The sequence below is a fragment of the Polyodon spathula genome, chromosome 8, assembly GCF_017654505.1.
Source record: "Polyodon spathula isolate WHYD16114869_AA chromosome 8, ASM1765450v1, whole genome shotgun sequence".
NCBI lineage: Eukaryota > Metazoa > Chordata > Actinopteri > Acipenseriformes > Polyodontidae > Polyodon > Polyodon spathula.
The window spans coordinates 47,868,830-47,889,321 of record NC_054541.1 but is presented as its reverse complement, the minus strand read 5'-3'; the positions used below and the strand labels follow the sequence as shown (position 1 = coordinate 47,889,321).

The following is a 20,492-nucleotide window of genomic DNA, read 5'->3' as shown; positions in this document are numbered from 1 at the left end:
TCTCTTCTTTTTGTAATTACTATGGTAATGAAGTGTTTTTTGGGTTTTTCATGTAAAACAGATGCAGTGCTGTGCTGCATTCCCAGATACACGTATTGCAGCAGGATAATTAGCTCCTGTTTGAGCATCAATCAGCATGTGAAAAGAATCATGCATATGCATATTGATCTGTTTATACAGCCACCAGCTTTGAGATTTAACATCTGGATCCTGTCAGTAGGTGGCAGTATCTACATTACAAAAGCATACCAGGTAATTTAAAAGTGTAGTGCCCTGTATAGATTAACAGCTGGTTTCACAAAACCGGATTAACACTAGTCTTGGACTACCTTACCTAAATGATCATCCGGTAAAACCAGCCATTAAAAATTGTGTTTTCAGGCTGTACTCGTTTTAAGCATGTTATCGCTTCCACGTTGAATATAACCCTATATAGGCCATTTACAATGTTATGAGTATGAAAAAACAAACAAACAAAATAATTTCAGAAAAATGACAAGCACATTTTTACATTTTTCTTCCTGAGCTGCGACCAAACCTGAAAATGTCCCTCATGCCTGCTGAGTGCTCCGGGTTGATGTAGGAGAATGCCTCTGTGGCTCACATACAGTGTGATATTGTAACTGCAAGCTGGGTTTCAAAGGGGAAGGGAGTGGCTGGTTTGTAGATCTCGTTGCTAAAACTTCTTTTGGAGATGTGCTACAGAACCAGTTACAATGCCATCCTTTAAAACAACAGGCCTACTAGAGTAAGTACACCCGAACCACTATATCTGACCCCAAATTATTTAAATGAATCTTAACAGACTGTAAATCATATCCCAGGGTATTGCATAAAAAGAAATACTAATTTTAAAAATAAGTGTCCCACCCTGCTGAGAATCTGGTTACCAGCTAGAGATGGGAGCTGCAACAAATAATTTCTGTCCAGCCAGCCAGCCTATAAAATACCTGACATGGATTACAGCAACAATCCACTTTAAAACTCAATTGTTTAACTAGCTCCTCAGCTGGCAACAAGACACATGAACTAGCTCTGACCAGGGCACGCTAGTGCTGGACTTTCCATAAGGGCATTGAGAAATGTAATTAGGAACACTGCAGTGTTTTCAGAGCAAGCAATGATCGATCTATCTATCTATCCATCTATCTATCTATGTGTATGTATATGTGTGTGTGTGTGTGTGTGTGTGTGTGTGTGTGTGTGTGTTGTGTGTGTGTATATATATATATATATATATATATATATATATATATATATATATATATAATGCGTAGATTTTTTTCACACTTCCTGGCTGCACCCACATTGTTATGAGGGCTAAAACTACGACTTCGAATCGTGAGAGGCGGCATGCTAGTAAGTTCTTTATTTGCCGGAATCGTTCCTTATTTGGAGAGCATCAAGCCAAAAAACACGCGTGTCCCGTACAGGCATACATTTTTCAACCGCTAGAAGGCGCTCTCCGCCTGGTCAAGACTGCGAACAGCGCATACCCTCTTCACCGATGATTTTTTTTGTTTCAGCTGCTGCCCTTCATTTAAAATGCCTTAGAGTTGAAGTTCGATATCATCGATCGATAGATCGATATCATATATAATATCTTATATCTATATATTATATATTATATATATATATATATATATATATATATATATATATATATATATATATATATATATAGATATAGGTATATATCTTAACATACCAGTGCGGGTCAGTGTAAAGTTCAGTCGGTGGTACTTCCTGAGAGCCTCTTATCGACTGTGTCTGAGCTCGTCAGGAGTGGACTAGCCGAGCGGGAATAGGATAATCAAACTGTAGTGAAGTTTTAAAGCAGAGTAAACATGGAGCGGTAAGACACTACAGCGGGTTTTTTGTTGTTATTATGAGTGTTGCTGTGCGTATGGGTTTATTTGCTGTGTTAGTAGAGAAGGGGTTTGGCTGTTTGGCGGAGACGTGTGGTTTTGAGATATGAGTCAGTGCAGCGTGGAGGCCCCCATGCATTGCACGGTGAAATTCTCGTTACAGTACTAATACCAGCTTAGGCAGCAGCATTGCAGAGTACAACTTCTACTGCCAATAAGAAGCCCCAACAGGCTGCTGCTAGGCCCGTTGCTGAAGAAAAGCCATGTATGTTTTATTAGCATTGTTTAGAAAAAGAGTATGTGGTAGTTGTGTTAAGAATTTGATTTATGCGTCACTAAAAGCATCGAAATCAGATTCCTTTTGCACAAGTTAAGACCTTACAGTTGGTGGTAGTAACATTTGTCTTTTAAATAAGTATTTCAGTGTAAAAAGGTATGTGTACTGTACAGCGGTTATATAATGAAATTCCATAAACTTCCGTTCTGCGCACACAGTCGTTTTTCAGTCAGTAGTACAGCCTTACTCTATACTTGTTTAGGAAATTATACTAGCAACTTTGTATTGCTGTCTCCTTTTTGTATTTCACAGATCTGATGAGTTGCTGTCTCCTTTTTGTATTTCACAGATCTGATGAGTTGCTGTCTCCTGTTTGAATTTCTCAGATCTGATGAGTTGCTGTCTCCTGTTTATTTCACAGATCTGATGAGTTGCTGTCTCCTGTTTGTATTTCTCAGATCTGATGAGTTGCTGTCTCCTGTTTGTATTTCTCAGATCTGATGAGTTGCTGTCTCCTGTTTGTATTTCTCAGATCTGATGAGTTGCTCTCTCCTGTTTGTATTTCTCAGATCTGATGAGTTGCTGTCTGCTGTTTGTATTTCTCAGATCTGATGAGTTGCTGTCTGCTGTTTGTATTTCTCAGATCTGATGAGTTGCTGTCTCCTGTTTGTATTTCTCAGGTGTGATGAGTTGCTGTCTCCTGTTTGTATTTCACAGGTGTGATGAGTTGCTGTCTCCTGTTGTTCGGGACACAGAGGTCACCAGAGCAGCCCGAAGAAGAAGTACCAACAAGAAGGTCTTCTGTATCCTTTACAGGGTCTGGAACTCTTAAGCTGTGGACAAATCACACACTCTCACTCTCACTCACACTGTCTCTCTCACACACACACACAATGGAAATAGCAGTTTGATCCATTCCTACTTTTACTGTGTGTTTTTTAATAAGACAAACCTGAGATTGTTAGCTGTACACTGTGGCTAATGAAACTGATAATAAAACCTGGAGTTGGTGAAACAGGCTATACAATAGAAGCCTTATTTCCATCCCTACACACTAAAGTCCCAGCTTCCCTACAGATTGTTCTTCCCTTTCTTGGCACTAAAATAATCTTATTGTTAAAAACTAATTAAAAAAAAAACGTAACTGGTGATTGCTGTGTGTTTCCCACACATCCTGTCGGTTGTTTTCACACAGGTTCTGAAACTGACGGCCATACAGGCACTGAGCTTTGATTGCCCTAGATGCAGGGATGGAAATAAGTCTCCTATTGCACAGCAGTTTGATCCATTCCTGGTTTTGCTATGAGTTTAATTACACACCTGAACGTGTTACCTCTACAATGTGGCTAATCAAGCGTACAGTAAAACCTGGAATGGTTGAAACCGCTATGCAATAGGAATGACCAAGTTTGCCAGCAGTATTGAACCTAATTTATTTTATAAATGTAATATTTCTCTGTTATAAAACAGACAGAGATCTCATTCTATGGTGATGGTCATGTGGTGGGAGAATAAAGCACCCAGCTCATTCCTGTCAGCACAGTACTTGATCGATGCTGCTACTCTGCCTTGAGACCTTGTTGTATTTCTTGACTCCCAGACCAGTTCCCTCCTCACCAGGTGAAGTCTCTGGTGCATCCACAACCCCTGCCAGGCTGCAGCTACTGAACCGAACTCCAGGCTCACTGCTCAAACACTCCTGTATGTACAGCTTTTCAACCTGACAGCAAACGCAATGCAAGTGGATACACTTCCAAATGCAACATGTACAGCAGTTACACCACAGGGACCTTGTACTGCTATTCACAGCATGCACACATTTCTGGGGTTGTGAGCACGGAACTGTAGACAATAACGACATGTGCTTGAAGTTATTTTCTCGATTTGTGATGATTTTTGTTGCAAGTACATTCTGTTATAGATGTGTATGTACAGTTGAAGTAGTTCATGTGCTTTGAAGTGTATCCAAAGCTCTCATTCAAATGCATGCTTATAAATATAAAAAGCCACTTTATGAGCAATACTGTATTCTGTTTACATTGTGAAATGTGTTTTGGTCCTGTACTGGAAGCAACAGTAATTATAAATGTCTAAATATTTCAATGACAAAAGCAGTGGCAGTTTACAAACTGGTTAAATGGCTCCTGCTGGACTGTTTCCACTGTAGATTCATTTTGTTTAATAGTTCTTCAGTTAATGGTTTTCCCAGTGAATTTATCTGGTTCTATTTGAACTGACCGTCTGCTGGTTCTCTCTCTCAGTTACCCCTCTTAATAAGAGGCATCCTGATGTATCGGCTATTCTGGCAACGGGAGGGAAGTCTCCTCGATTCTCTCAGACACCAGCTCGCCTTGGAAACCTGTCTACGGTACGCAGGACTGATATCACCATTATTAACAGCAGTTCCTCCTGGGCAGCGCTCTCATCAGGAGTGCAGTCTTTGAGGGAATGTTCAACACTGTAAGCACTCTAGTCTGCACGGAGGGACCCAGTCTCGTTCACGTTATAGGTGAAATGAACAGCACATATCCCACACAGTCACTGGCAGCAAAGGGATCTCATTAGAGGCGTGTCTGAATTGGTAAGACGACTTGCTTGTCTTGAAGTCTTTTGGATAAATCTGTAGAGGATTATTTATTTAGAGATACCTTAAGCAAGTAAGCAGGCGTTCTGAATAAAGGCAAAAAAACAGGCAACACCTTCTAGCACCACAGGTTTTTAGTATCTTGGTAAGTGTGTCGTGGTAGTGATTTATTATTTAAAATTGGCTGTCTTTCCCTGGGTGCAGAATCTGGATGACAGCGACTGGACCAACACCCTGTACCTGTCCCCCCAGCAGAGTGGCCTGGTGGACGCCAGCTTCACTGAGGACATCACCATGAGTGCAGTGATGCTGAAAGAGGACGACCCCGGGGAGGCTGGTGAGTCCTCCTTCCATATGCTTCCTTATTGCCTTGATGTATTTACACCCCTGCTTTTATGTGGCAGCAGTGTTCCAAATGTTATGCAAAATAAACCTACAACAGAGGGTGTAGTGCATAAGCAGGAATGGAAATAACACTCCTGTTGCACCCTGTTAGTCCCACTCTGTAGGTTACAAGCACAGGTGTGTTTTCTGAAATTCCAAGGAAAACTAGGAATGGATCAAACTGCTCTGCAGTGGGAGTCGTATTTCTGACCCTGCTACGTTTGCGTGCATATGTCATGGTTTACAGTATATCTACAGTAAGTCATTGCTTCATGCATTGTAATGAAACTTGCTGAGGACCTTTAGCACAGGTAGCCTTTAAGTCTGTTTTTCTAAATTGAATAAAGATGAGTGCAGTTAAAGAAGCCAGCGGCAGTATTAAATGACTCATTCGTTCCTCTGCTTTTTTCTGTCCATTACAGCTTCCTTCAGCATGTTTCCTGAATTCTTACAGTCCTATCTGAGGCATTCCTCCAGTGAGATCTTTGATCTGCTAGAAGAGTACGAGACCATCTGTGAAGAACAGGTACAGAGACAGGCCTGTGGGGGATTACTGTGTGAGCGTCTGTCGAAGGTCAAGACAATCAGAACCATAAATACAAGAACATCAAAAAATAGATCCTTATGATGATTGGCTCACCAGTGTTAGAACCAATCAACCACTAGGAGGTAGGGTTTTGCAGGGGGGCAGGCTTCTGGTTACACTGGTCTCCCAGCTGTACTTGGAGTTAAAGCGTGGTATTGGGTAGAACGGTCAGTTCGTAACTTTGAGGGTCTACTGTGCTAAGTTTCTCGTTTCAAGGCATTTTGTAAGACAATGGATTTGTTTAGGTGGGCATGCTGAAGAAGATCGTTACGAGAGCGACGCCAGGGCAGCAAAAATTCTCCCAAACTGCCAGCATGCTGTGGTTGCTGCAGCAGGAAATGGTGACATGGAGGCTGCTAACTTCATTGTACAGGTCTGTTCATCTACTGTGACATGACATGAATGAACATCGCATAAAAAAGTATTCAAAATGAATATTATACTGGGCTGTCAATCTTCAGGTTTAAATCTAATTTCAGAGAAAATGTTTTGTTTTCTTCTGCATTGTCAGGTGCTCATGATATTCTTATCTGTTCATTGGGGTGCTGTGTTGAGTTCATCTTGAGCTGAAAGGGTTAATTAGTGTTTACAACAGATACATTACGTCATAGCAACTGTTGTTAATATTTATATTCACACAGCCTAGGGGATGAAACTGAATGTATTTTACAAATTAATAACAGCCTTCGTCAGGGCAGACATCTCCTCCTGTCCCTCTCTGAAACATGTCTGTCCAAATCCGCACAACAAAGCTGGTGCTCACATCGCATGGCATGGTGGTATTATATCTAATAAGCCTATTGGTGATAGGACATGTCCATTTACTACTTTAAACAAGCCTGAGTTGAATTACATTAGGCTCCTGATTTCTCTTCCAGGGACAGAGTCCAGTCTGCTCTCGAAGATGATGTAATGATTGATGCTGCTGTAAGTCAACCCCAAAGGCTTTCATTGCAACTGTTGCTTATACTTGCCTGGGCATGTCAGCTGTCCATCTCCCCACAAGGGAATCAACAGCCAGTGAAGGAAGGAATGAATGTGTGTGTACAGAACATGTTGCAGGATAGTGGAGAGTCTGTGTAGGGCGTCGCTGAACCTGGGATACTGTTAACCAAAGAGAAGATTATTAGGAAGTGCTGTTCATATGTTTGAATTATTGTTATTGTTTATTGATTTGTTGAATTTGGTTTTGGTTTTAGGCACCAAGTGAGAGTGAAAAGGTGATCATGGAAAATCTGTTTCAAAGAGACTCTCTGGTGCGTCAGAGCCAGGTAGGGATTGTATTGAATGTAATGGTATACCATATGCGTGTGTACTATTAGTGGTGAAGGCAATCCCAAACTAGGGTTAACTGGTTTATGAACAGCAGAGGCAGCAGTCTAAGTAAAGCTACAGGTATAAGAAAATGTTTCTAATACCCTGCTAAAATAAAAGGAGCTGCTGTGTACATCAGGAAAATCATCACATTATGAAAATGAAAGTGCATGCATTGCTATCCTGTCAGCGCCACCTGTCTGTCACTCTGTGACAGTGCATGCATTACTAGGGTGCTTAGCACTACCTGTCTGTCACTCTTTGAGAGTTTGATTGAGTGCAACAGGTGGGACTCGTGACCCGAAGGAACTGTCTTTTTATTTTATACAGAAGCAAATCGTGATTAGGTTTGACACATAAATCATGATTAGCTTTGACCCATAAATCATGATTAGCTTTGACACATAAATCATAACAGTGCTTTGGTTCCTCTTTGCAAGTGACAATAAATCCCTGTTTGAAGAAGCATGGCTGTCTGTTCACTCCTACCCACACTGCCAGGGCGATGTAGGGGAGCTGGCTTTCTTCAGTTTCATTTGTTATTATTTATTTTTTCCAGATTGTTGTAGACTGGCTGGAAACCATCGCCAAAGATGAAATAGGGGATTTTTCTGATAACATCGAGTTCTATGCCAAATCGGTTTATTGGTAAGTAACATTGCTACAGTTGCTTACGTAAAATGCTTTTCAGCACCTTTGAATGTGAACTGCAAGTCCTGTATAGTCTCTGTGCACCGTGGGTTTCAGATACTAAATCAGCCGTTGCAACTCTCCTGCATGTTTTATTGCAGGGAGAATACAGTGCACACTCATTGCAACTCTCATGCATGTTTTATTGCAGGGAGAATACAGTGCACACTCATTGCAACTCTCCTGCATGTGTTTTATTGCAGGGAAAATACGCTGCACACCCTGAAGCAGAGAAGAACCCCGTCGCACACAGGGTTCAGCCGCCCGCTGGTCACTGAACTGGTATCAATTCGGAAAGACTTCTGCTTCATTGTGCCCTTTCTTAGATTCATTCGAAAGGCTTGACACTAATGTTTTAATTTACTTCCAATTAGTATTTGCAACATTTTCACTGTTCTGCTTGTCTTTGTGCTGACAGTCTTGTGTAACCTGCCATTTGTTCCTGAGTTTTCCATGGGCTGAGTTACATGGTTCAAGCCTCACTTTGTAAAATAAATAAAATCAAGCAGTGAAGAGCATAAAAGCTTCTTAAGCCCACCAATGAGAACCAGTGAGAATGCTGTTGCAAATAAGAGAACATTTGAACAAGTCTGCTCGTGTGGGAATAGCCCTGCATGCTCTCTCCAGTGGATACAGGCTGAGCTGTGTTTGTATTCAGGACCCCGATGCTCCGGTCAGACAGAAGTTGCCCCTGGCTGATCTGGACAGGGAGGACGATATCAGGATGCTCAAATACCTCTTCACCCTCATCCGAGCCGGCATGACAGAGGAGGTGAGTGCAGCTGTCATCTGAGTTGCTCCAGGGCTTCCGGTGGGTGAAAACACTTGAGATTCAAGACCATCTTGTACAAGGTGCTTTTCAGTCATGGTCCAGCAATGCAGCTGTTCAGCATCAATTCACTGACTGTTTGAAGATGGTAAGCCATCAGGACTAATCCACTCGCTTCCTTCTCGAGGAAACACCGACTCCCTACTCTCGCTGATTCCTTTCACTTTGCTTGTCATTCAAAAGTCTTTACAATTTACACTTGGCTGCCTGATCAGTGAGACTTTCTGGGGGGAGTCTGTGTTAAAAATAACAAGGAATCGTGCAAGTACTGGGTTTTATCGTATTCTTTTTTTCTTTTTGTCTCGCCTTGGTGAATGAGTTCAGACCTGGTTTGAATAACTGTCAAACTGATTATTATTATTTAGTTTGCTTATACACTGTTCGAATACCTTTTGAAGCAGAGCTTCTGCAATGTTCAGTATTCTGTAAGGGGTTAGCATTGACCTGGCTTCAATAGATGGAGCAGTCGCAGCTGTCTGACACATTTGCTCTCTTTGAAGGCTCAGCGTCTTTGCAAGCGCTGTGGTCAAGCTTGGAGAGCAGCGACACTGGAGGGGTGGAAGCTACACCATGACCCCAACATCAGTGGAGGTGAATATACACAACGTGAATTGAAACACTGTTTAGAAATTGAAATTCACGATTGTAAAAAGCCTTTTCTGTTGCTGCTTATTTATTTATTGTTTTGTGTTGTAGTTCACTATTTCAGTGATCGAGTTCTTGAATTATTAAACAGTGGTATGCGTGTGATGCATGATCTTGCTGACGTGATTTGTTTCTTGTTGTTTTAAAGGACGAGGGTCTATAAAATGAGAATTCTGCCAACAAGTATTAAATATTTACATGGAAGTTTGTAAATGAGCAAAATTGAACATATGGGCCTACATAGGATTTGATACGCATGGAAATTGTTCTGTAATTCACCCTGATGGCAGTTATATTAAAGGTGAAACTACCATAGTAAATATTACATTTTTTGCCATCACTTGTAGGAAAGGGACTCGTCTTTTAGACAGTAGTCCTTTAACCCCTGAAGTTACAAGGAATTGAGTCAAACGGTTTCTAATTAAAATGCATTTGAGAGCGAGTCGAGTATCACAAGGAGGAGACTGTGTCAGTGTGGATGAGCAGATCCAACCTGTCAGTAAATTGTAAACCCTATTTCATGCACCTCGTTACACAAGTAAGGAAGCATCATTTGCATTTGTGAGACACGTTTGTCTCGTGTGCCTTTTGAAGTGTTCATCAAAATGAGTAGGGTGTAAGGAGTGTAAGGCCTGCTGTTTGCATCTCATTGCAGGGGTGGATCTGCAGCCCATGGAGGGGAACCCACATCGCTGTGTTTGGAAAACCTGTTGTTGGAGGATGGCAGAGGATGTGAGAGACACTGGGCCATATTTTCAAAGTGTTTACTCTAATCTTTAAACTCCTATTTTTTTTAACAGCAAAAATGTTCATGTTACTGAATGAGAAGCAAACAACTTGCCAGTGCTCGGGAGATCTTGTCTACATTACCTAGTCGTTTTGCATCTGGCTTTGTCATATTATTATTATTATTATTATTATTATTATTATTATTATTATTGTTATTATTATCCTGTTTTTCTCCATTCCAAAAAAGTAGGATTTAATTCACGTGGAGTAAACGCTTTGGAAATAGAGCCCTTTTATTTGGTCTTGTTCAGAGAATCGGTGTTAAAAACAATCTAATCTAGTAGACTGTACAGTTTTAAAGATGGTTTTAAAACCTGAATAATGAAGAATCTTCTTGTAATTATTTGAGGATTGTATTTTATTGCTAGAGAATTGTAATTGTATTTTATTGCCTAGGTTGTTGTGTGTTTTTTTGCACTTGCATTTCCTAAGCCGTGGTGATGAGCATTGTTTAAAAAGCATTTCTGTGTTTAATACATGTTCGTATTGCAGGAGCAGTTCAACAGGTATGAACGAGCCATCTACGCAGCCCTCAGCGGAAATCTTAAACGGGTACTACTGACAGATCACAATTCTGTTATTTATTTTATTTCATGTCTTAGTTGGGCGTATTGATTATTTCAGTGATGTAGCCCTTGCTAACACATCGGGGATGGAAATAAGACCCCCATTGCATAGCAGTTTGACCCATTCCAGGTTTTAATACAAGCCTGATTAGCCACAGTGAATAGCTCATGTGCATCTGATTAGTAAAACCAGGAATGGATCAAACTGCTGTGCAATTGGAGTATTATTTCCATCCCAGCACATACTTCCATAAAACAGAGACATACAGACAGACAGATAATCAATTCCCTATATCCCCAGAGTGATATTCTCAATAGCTAAATGTTAATTTCCAAGTTTCATGGCAGTTGGATAAGCGGTTCTTTAGGGAGGTTCTCACAAGGCAGGTGTTTAGCAGAGCAGAGGGAGCTGGTTCTCACGGGGCAGGTGTTTGAATGTTCTCTCTTGCTCCGGGACAGCTGCTCCCAGTGTGTGACTCGTGGGAGGACACGGTGTGGGCGTATTTCCGGGTGCTGGTGGACACACTGGTGGAGCAGGAGATCTGCTCCTCGGGAACCGCGCTGCATCAGCTGGAGGAGCTACCCCGAGAGTACCTGGAAGCAAAGTGAGTGAGTGAGTGAGCCGCAGGGAACAACTAACAGTCATCCTTTGTTTTCTATGATTAAAGTCATGCATTCTTTTATTTATTTTTTTTAAGTTTGTTTTATTTCCTTAGCTAAGACTTCTTTTGACAGTAAAGCTTGGCAAAGTTTTCAGTCAGTCAGTAGTTTGTATAGGCGTGTGTGTGTGTTTAAGAGATTACTTCTAACAAGGACCCTTGAATAACTAGTCCTGCTCGTGTTTTTCTTTCTAGTTGGACACTGGAAAGGGTATTTGAAGAACTACAAGCAACAGAGAAAAAGGTATGTGTTGATTTCTAAAGATTTTTAAAAGTGATTGTGTTGCTAAAGAGATTAGCAAGCTACAATATCAAGACAAGAGAAACAAACACACTGTATTTATTTTTAGTTTAAGTTTGCCGCAAATATCGTTTAATGTATGATTTTATATGTAGGAGGTAAAGCTAATGTCGTCCTTAACTTGCAGTCTTACTAAATTCCTAATGCTGCTGTTGGTGTCTGATTAGAATAATGCTACGATCATTGCAGAATAAACAACCTGTGCCAAGGTTTGTGTTCCCCAAAAAACAAAACTGTTGTAAATGGTATCATCTGACTTGAACTGACACTGACCTCCAATTTAACATCCTGTTTTATTAAGAGGGTACTGGAGGAAACAAAAGAGCATTACCACGTCATTCAAAAATTCATCATCCTGGGAGATCTCGATGGTAAGGAAAGACCTTTGTTGCCAGGATTTATATTTAGCATTTAGGTAATCGTTTATTTATTACTTCATATGCCAAGAAAAATGTAGAAAGAAAACAAGATGTGGTGGTTGTTGTTTTTATAATAGGGGAGCTGCATACCAATACATCTGTAAGGGGAGGCACAAGAGCCAAGCAGTGCTGTGTTTGCATCCCAGCACTGAGCCTGCCGTGCACTGTGGCCTGGTGCTCCATCCTATCGAAGAAACACATTTCAAATGAAAATGAAATCCATGCAGTAGACAGTGATTCCAGACGTGTTCGCCGCGGAAGATGAGTTTTACCAGCTCTTCTCATGCTCTGGCATTGTGTTTTTGTTTGTTGTGCTTCAGGTTTGATGGAGGAGTTCAGTGATTGGCTGTCTCATGGAAAGCCTGCCCTCCCCTCTCACCTGCTGCGCTTCATGACTCACCTGATCCTGTTCTTCCGCAGTCTGGGGATGCAGACCAAGGTGGGCGGAGCGTGCATGTTAGGTCCTTCTGATGCCTAAAATTATTGCGTGGGTGCTTTTAAACACTGTCTAAAGGGTTGATGTAGAGGTAGGGAGGCTAATGCATAATTTTTTTTTTAAACTGTTAAAAAAAAAAAAAGCATTTTAATTGTGTTTCTTTTACAGGAGGTGGTTTGTGTGGACGTTCTGGAGACCTATATCCAGGTATCTTCTTTGGAAATACATTCCTGTGTTTAAACGCAGTTTCAGCTTGTCTTGTTATTCATGGGTCCTGGTTCAAAGTGTTCTCATGGCAGTAAATTGCCTGTAATGACAGGGATCTGTCATTATACCATGGTTCCATCACCCCTGTGCTGTACCAATAGATTATCTTTTTTTTTCCTCTAGGTTTTGGTAAACAAGAAGCACACAGACCTGATTGCCTTTTATGTGAGCCACTTGCCTGCGGACATGGCGATTGCTCAGTACTCTGAGTTTCTGGAGTGCGTCACAGAGACCGATCAACGGAAACACTGTCTGGAACTGGCCAAGGAAGCAGGTAAGAAACTGCCTCAAAACAACCTCTGAGGGTTTCAATTAGAGCATGATCGCGGTTTTACACAGATGCAAAATATCACAGCTGCTGTTCTTTATTTTCATTTCTATTTTAGCGATGATAATACCAGGTACCGTATTCCATCGAATTTAAGACGCTGCCCAAATTTCCCACTCTCAATTTGAGGAAAAAATTAAAATGCATTTAATAAGATACAAGACATATAAGACCAATTTATACAAAGGAACACTCGTCTATTAGGCATATTGGTTATGTATATTGTATATTGGTAAATGAACATGCCTGTAACAACAGTGAATCTCCTAGTCCTCTTCATTTGAAGTAATAGAGGCCTCTTTATTACTTCACATCTCCCAGGCAATGAGTCCCGCTTCTTTGAAAATGGCTGCCTGTATGTCATGGATGATTCGTGATCGGACAGCAGTGTTTTCTGTTTGTCTTTTCTCTGGCAGTCAGTCACGTTCCTGTTTATGTACTAGGGCAGTCAGTCTTTTGTTGGTGATTTGTAATACATGCATCACTGTACTCAAATTTAAGACGCAGGACATGTTTGAGAGAATAAATTGGTTTAAAAAGTGCGTCATAAATTCAAAGGATTACGGTAATTTAACAAGACATAACCTGAGCTGTACATGGGGACCCTAGTGTTAACACATCGAATTATTATAACACCAGTGGCTGAAGTACAGTAAGTTTAGCCAGTATGTTTTGTTTGCTTGTTCCCATGTGCAGGGCTAGATGTTGCTGCAGTAACGAAAACGGTGGTGGAGAATATCCGCAAGAGAGATGCGGACGACTTTTCTCATCACGACCTGGCTCTGGATAGCGGCACCTCGGAGGTACTGTATGAGGGGATCTGTGCTAGATATGTATATTACACAGGGTGTTCAATGCAAGACCTCCTGGGATCTGTGCTAGATATGTATATTACACAGGGTGTTCAATGCAAGACCTCCTGGGATCTGTGCTAGATATGTATATTACACGGGGTGTTCAATGCAAGACCTCCTGGGATCTGTGCTAGATATGTATATTACACAGGGTGTTCAATGCAAGACCTGCTGGGATCTGTGCTAGATATGTATATTACATGGGGTGTTCAATGCAAGACCTCCTGGGATCTGTGCTAGATATGTATATTACACGGGGTGTTCAGTGCAAGACCTGCTGTTTAAAACTGCAAGGGGGCTAGACAAGAGCATTATGTATCACTTATTTTATAATAGGCTGGAATTTCTTTTTTTTTTTCTTTTTTAAAGTTTTTTTCTGACAGATGCTCTTCCAAACGTTGATGACGTCGTAAGATATTCTCTGGTTTTGCAGACCCCAAATTAGCACTGGTCCTGGACTTCCTAATGTAATGTAACCCCGCAGTAGGAAAAGTGGTCTGGACTAGTGCTCTTCGGGGTCTATGAAACCAGCCCAAACGATCCACAATACCTGCTTGTAAGTTGATGATTTACCCCTGACCCTTGAGAGAGGGCAGGCAGTGATTGAGAGAGCTCTGTAAATCTGTGTGGCGGTGGTGTTTACCCCTGACCCTTGAGAGAGGGCAGGCCGTGGTTGAGAGAGCTCTGTAAATCTGTGTGGCGGTGGTGTTTACCCCTGACCCTTGAGAGAGGGCAGGCCGTGGTTGAGAGAGCTCTGTAAATCTGTGTGGCGGTGGTGTTTACCCCTGACCCTTGAGAGAGGGCAGGCCGTGGTTGAGAGAGCTCTGTAAATCTGTGTGGCGGTGGTGTTTACCCCTGACCCTTGAGAGAGGGCAGGCAGTGGTTGAGAGAGCTCTGTAAATCTGTGTGGCGGTGGTGTTTACCCCTGACCCTTGAGAGAGGGCAGGCCGTGGTTGAGAGAGCTCTGTAAATCTGTGTGGCGGTGGTGTTTACCCCTGACCCTTGAGAGAGGGCAGGCCGTGGTTGAGAGAGCTCTGTAAATCTGTGTGGCGGTGGTGTTTACCCCTGACCCTTGAGAGAGGGCAGGCAGTGGTTGAGAGAGCTCTGTAAATCTGTGTGGCGGTGGTGTTTACCCCTGACCCTTGAGAGAGGGCAGGCAGTGATTGAGAGAGCTCTGTAAATCTGTGTGGCGGTGGTGTTTACCCCTGACCCTTGAGAGAGGGCAGGCCGTGGTTGAGAGAGCTCTGTAAATCTGTGTGGCGGTGGTGTTTACCCCTGACCCTTGAGAGAGGGCAGGCCGTGGTTGAGAGAGCTCTGTAAATCTGTGTGGCGGTGGTGTTTACCCCTGACCCTTGAGAGAGGGCAGGCCGTGGTTGAGAGAGCTCTGTAAATCTGTGTGGCGGTGGTGTTTACCCCTGACCCTTGAGAGAGGGCAGGCCGTGGTTGAGAGAGCTCTGTAAATCTGTGTGGCGGTGGTGTTTACCCCTGACCCTTGAGAGAGGGCAGGCAGTGGTTGAGAGAGCTCTGTAAATCTGTGTGGCGGTGGTGTTTACCCCTGACCCTTGAGAGAGGGCAGGCAGTGGTTGAGAGAGCTCTGTAAATCTGTGTGGCGGTGGTGTTTACCCCTGACCCTTGAGAGAGGGCAGGCAGTGGTTGAGAGAGCTCTGTAAATCTGTGTGGCGGTGGTGTTTACCCCTGACCCTTGAGAGAGGGCAGGCAGTGGTTGAGAGAGCTCTGTAAATCTGTGTGGCGGTGGTGTTTACCCCTGACCCTTGAGAGAGGGCAGGCAGTGGTTGAGAGAGCTCTGTAAATCTGTGTGGCGGTGGTGTTTACCCCTGACCCTTGAGAGAGGGCAGGCCGTGGTTGAGAGAGCTCTGTAAATCTGTGTGGCGGTGGTGTTTACCCCTGACCCTTGAGAGAGGGCAGGCCGTGGTTGAGAGAGCTCTGTAAATCTGTGTGGCGGTGGTGTTGTTTCCAGGAGGACCTTCGGAAGATCGATGTGATTGACTGGCTGGTGTTTGACCCCTCCCAGAGGGCGGAGGCGCTGAAACAGAGCAACGCCATCATGAGGAAGTTCTTGGGTGAGTTCTGATTGAGACTCGGACTCAGGAGTGTGGCTGAGGGGTGGGGTGGGGTGGGGTGGGGGGGGTGGGGGGGGGGGGGGGGGGGGGGGGGTTCTGGGGGGGGGGCTCTCTCTCTCTCTCTCTCTACTTATCAATTATAACTACAATCACAATTACAGCAGTGTTGTTTGCTGCAATTACAATGATATTTAGTTCAATTACAGTTTTGCTGTAGTAATTACAATTAATTGTTTACACTATGATGTTACATAAACTGCCCACATCAACATATTGACCTAGTTTATTCTAAATAACCAAGCAATAATCACAGGTACAAATACAGAAACATACCGCATACATCTTTTTTCATACAAATGGGGTCACCAGAAAGGGTTTGAAAATAAGAGAGTAATGATTGCTCAGTGTAAAACAAAACATGGAAATGCGAATGATTTAAGCTTGGAAAGGTGTGTACTTGAACTGGAATTGATCAGTTATGGGATAACTGCAATTCCGTGGGTGTACCAAGGTTCAGCTACAATTGCAATTACATTGTAACTGCAATTAATTACAAATTACACAATTACATTGTAACTGCAATTATAAATTGCACAATTACAAATGTAAATGACCTCGGGTTTTCTAAAATGTAATTTGTATCTGTGGTTATTTTGTACTTTTCACTTATTTGTGCTTGTAAAACCACTAAAAACATTTCTGAATGCTGTGGTTGTGTTTTGTAATTATTATGAGGCAAGGATCAGACAGACTGATGTAAAACACTATAGAGGTGTGATAAGTACAGCTCCACTGGAGCTGGAGGGAGCTGGCGGCGAGTCCAGGTGTGAAAGATCAGTCCGGGGACTCTGGGTTCCCTAATGGAATCACACTGGGTAAACAGAGTGGTAGTCTTTCAAAGCACTCATTTTATCTACTGTATTCTTCCTCTTAAAGGATCTAAGAAGCATGAAGCAGCCAAGGAGGTCTTCGCCAAGATCCCTGGCGACTCCATGAGAGAAATTTACAAGCAGTGGGAGGCGCAAGGAATGGACATCCCTCTGCCTGCTGAGGACCAGAATGCCATTCGAGAGCACCTGTGCATCCGAGCCTACCTGGTGAGCAGCTTGTGTCTGAGGAGTTCATTACCTGCAGCAGGGAGAGAGTGCAGGGGTTCACACAAACATGCCACCGCTTAAAAGGGAGAGAGTGCAGGGGTTCACACAAACATGCCGCCGCTTAAAATGCAGAAGAACACAAGAACATGTATCATTGAGGTCATTGGGCCCGTTAGTGCTCGTCTGGTTCCTAGTAACTGGTTGATCTCAAAACTTTGTCAAGTCCGGTCTTAAAGGACCTCAGTAATTCAGCAGCAGCAACCTGGCTGGGTAACTCATTGCATCCCCTCAGCACTCATACAATGGCACAAGTTATTGAGTGTGTTATAGAGTTGGGTTTTGCATGGATCATTATAGGGAGGTACCCTGTCTGTCTGAGTCCTGTGTGTCAGAGTTGTTTATTTAGGTCTATAGAAGTGCTTGTACAATAATGCTGACACTTTCTTTTGCTCAACTTGCAGAGAGTACTTCTTGCTTATGTTCCTGGATGTCACTCTTTCATTTCTCCTTGTCCATGTCTGGTGTATGCAGGTCATTCGATTTATTTTGCCATGATATTATTACTGGCTCTTGAACACTATTTACAGACATGGGGATGGATGGTTGTCACTGTCATGCTTCTATATCGGTGGACTGTGTGTTTCTGTATTATGAGTATGTTTGGTGACCGGTGTGGGAGTCCTGATTTGATTCTGTTCATGTCCTGTGTTGTCACTCCAGGAGGCCCATGAAGCTTTCAACGAGTGGTTTAAGCACATGAACAGCCCTCCCCAGAAGCCCACCCTCTCCTCCCAGGCCAAGTTTACAGAGACTGTGGCGCACGAGATGAAGGAGAAGGAATACGAGGTCAGCATTTTCTGTGCACAGTGGGAATTGCAGTTCTGTACTTAAAAATGATGTGGTACATAACATCAAGGCTTCACTTTCCTCATGCCATGGCCATATGTTTTAAGTACTCAATTGACACCTGGAAAATATATGGTGTGAAATATGAGCTTAGCCAGACAACCCAATGTGTCTGTCTGTCCGTAGCCAGCAGCTCACTGGGTCCAAAGAGGTGAGCAACTTGGCCTTCCGTCCTTTTGAGCTGTTGTGGAGAGTTGCGTTGTGTAACATAATTGGACATTGTAAAAAATTTAAAATTTGAATTCTAGTCCTGTTGTGTTTTACGGTAAAATCTCCCACAGCTGGACTGTAGGAACTGGAAAGGGCGTTTGGAAGCATTGACGGATGACGTCCGAGACCGGATCTACAACGTGCTGCTGTTTGTGGACGGAGGCTGGATGGTGGATGTCAGAGAGGTGAGGCTGCCTGGCCGGACCTGTCTGGAGGGTGTATCCACACATGGTGGTGTGCAGTACAGTACTTACACACATGGCTGGTTTGGGTAGTGTATTTCAAAACAGGGTGCAGTTTGGTTTGTGTGAAAGCGTATTGCATTTGAATGCTCCAAACAAACCCGATTTAGTCCAGACAGAGACTGTTTTACAACAGCTTCAATGATCACATCTTTTGATAAGGTCATCGCTAAGGGTTGTCAGGTCAGATAAGAGCAAAGGGGATCACACTCTGTGCTGCAGCCAATCGCATTGGGCTCGTTTGGTGTTGAGCCGCTGCAGGAAGATGACGGTTTCTTTCCTGTGTTGTGTGCAGGACGCGGAGGAGGACCCTGAGCGCTCCCGTCAGATGACCCTGCTGCGGAGGCTGTGTCTGCCCATGATGGCTTTCCTGCTGCACAGCGTCCTGCACAGCACTGAGCAGCACCAGGAGTGTCTCCGGCTCGCCGACATCATCTCCTCTGAGCAGCAGAAGCTCTACCAGGTAAATACAAAGCGTTTCCAGACACACAGGTTAAGCAGGAGCCGTAACGTATGCCCCCTGCATTCATATTGGTGCTTTGCTTTGCAAAACCCAGCAACGATATACAAAGAGAACTTTCTATCAAAAGCACAAACCACCTGCACCCTGCTGCCCATTGCAGTTGCATGTGTGTTGTGCCATACTGTACACTCACAAGCACATGGACATGGAAATTCAACGCATGCTGCTGCTGCTTCCTCTCTCCAGGTGTTTTCAAAGGAAGAGCTGAGGAAGTTTCTGCGAAAGCTGAGGGAATCTTCACTCCTGCTGCTGGATAAAGATCTGGATCCACTGGGATATGAAATCCAGTCTTAGTTTAGTTTCTTAATTGTGTTTTTGTACTGCATAGCAGATGACAATGTGAAGCATCTGTCAAAACTAATTTTTTGTGTTTAATAAAGGCTCATCGTTGAGGGGGGGAAAAACTAAACAAAAGTGTGTGTGTGTGTGGTCTTCTTTATCCAGCTCATGTATCCTAGTGAATCAGATATTCTTTAAGCAATTGAAGAAAAAACAGAAAATCTATATACAAAAAAAACATTGCCAATTGAGGAGCCCGTAGGACAGAACCTTTCTCCTTTATCATTTTGATGTTGATATTTTGTTTAGTTTTCCTTCCAACACAAACTCACTTCCTGTGCAGCAGGAAGTAGGGCTCTCCTTGGCTCAGGTGGATTCATAATATTTGCCGGACAGGGAGTGCAGTTAGTGTGGTGGCAGCATAAACCCTTTATCAAAGTGTTAAGGGATCTGTACGAATGTGGGTTGGGCTATGAGAGATAAATACAGAAACAAATACGCAGGCGGCCCTCCTTCCCGTGCAGCAGTGGCATTGGAGTGCTGAAGCTAAAGAAACGATTCCATGCTTGATAAAACTATGGGGCTTCCAGTGAAATGTATTGGTATTGCAGGAATAACGTTTGGAGGGGGGAGAGAATAACTGGATTTCCATTGATATTTCTGAACATATATATTGTTTTAATTCTGAAAAAATCGTACATTTTTGTTCAAGTACCAACATTACAAAGGTCCTGTATTGTTCCTGAACAAAACAAAGTACCAGCTTTATTTTGGACTTGGTCCTGGATAGCAGTGCTTAGTCATATGTATTGACCTGTAAATTTAAATGCAATCTTTAAAATCTGAAGTCCACTGAACATTCCATATTGGCCACTCACATTCCATCCGCATCATCAACAGAACGTTCATCAGACAGCATTCCATCAGGGATGAAGCTCTATCGTGTGAAAAAAGCATATGACCCACGATGTAGTATAGTGGGTTTGCAAATGCAATAGCAGAGCTTTGTCATGAAGAGCAAAAGATTTCTGAAGGCTTCTTCAAGCACCCTCCATACCACAGTTCTTCAGTAGCCATAACAAGATCAATGTTATGTGGGCTGCAGTTTAAAATTTGAACAGAGAAGCTGTATTTATTTTAATGATTAGGTGGCTCAATGATATCTGTCCAGGTGAAAAGGCACTTATGCCGGTACTTTTTATTTCCTGGCCGTTTACTGAAAGTTAATGTACACCCCTGCCAAGGGTATTAGCCAATGAGATGCCAGGAATAAAAAGCCCATTTGTAGAGCCATGTATTAGTGTTTTATTTAGTACCTAGTGCTGCCTCTAGGCGGCGATCATTGACGTGGCGAACAG

General features: G+C 42.9%; 1 protein-coding gene across 1 annotated transcript; it reads left to right on the top strand.

Moving 5' to 3' along the window:
- Positions 1-1,716: 1,716 nt before the first annotated feature.
- On the top strand, positions 1,717-19,254 carry nup107 (nucleoporin 107). The gene is made up of 28 exons (XM_041258263.1): positions 1,717-1,855; positions 2,863-2,948; positions 3,751-3,846; positions 4,407-4,513; positions 4,934-5,066; positions 5,536-5,639; positions 5,945-6,072; positions 6,578-6,626; positions 6,899-6,970; positions 7,573-7,661; positions 7,907-7,985; positions 8,362-8,475; positions 9,033-9,123; positions 9,833-9,909; positions 10,459-10,518; positions 10,992-11,137; positions 11,387-11,435; positions 11,794-11,863; positions 12,232-12,350; positions 12,516-12,554; positions 12,738-12,888; positions 13,639-13,745; positions 15,775-15,877; positions 16,814-16,974; positions 17,695-17,820; positions 18,162-18,275; positions 18,628-18,795; positions 19,042-19,254. The coding sequence occupies exons 1-28, from the start codon at positions 1,848-1,850 to the stop codon at positions 19,147-19,149; spliced, it is 2,754 nt and encodes a 917-aa protein (XP_041114197.1). The 5' UTR covers positions 1,717-1,847; the 3' UTR covers positions 19,150-19,254.
- The last annotated feature ends 1,238 nt before the right edge of the window (positions 19,255-20,492 follow it).

Bases quoted from the DNA above. Each gene is read 5' to 3' on its own strand.
- nup107 (XM_041258263.1), top strand. The intron at 4,514-4,933 runs GTACGCAGGACT...CCCTGGGTGCAG, and splicing joins GCCTTGGAAACCTGTCTACG to AATCTGGATGACAGCGACTG. The intron at 12,555-12,737 runs GTATCTTCTTTG...TTTTTCCTCTAG, and splicing joins TTCTGGAGACCTATATCCAG to GTTTTGGTAAACAAGAAGCA.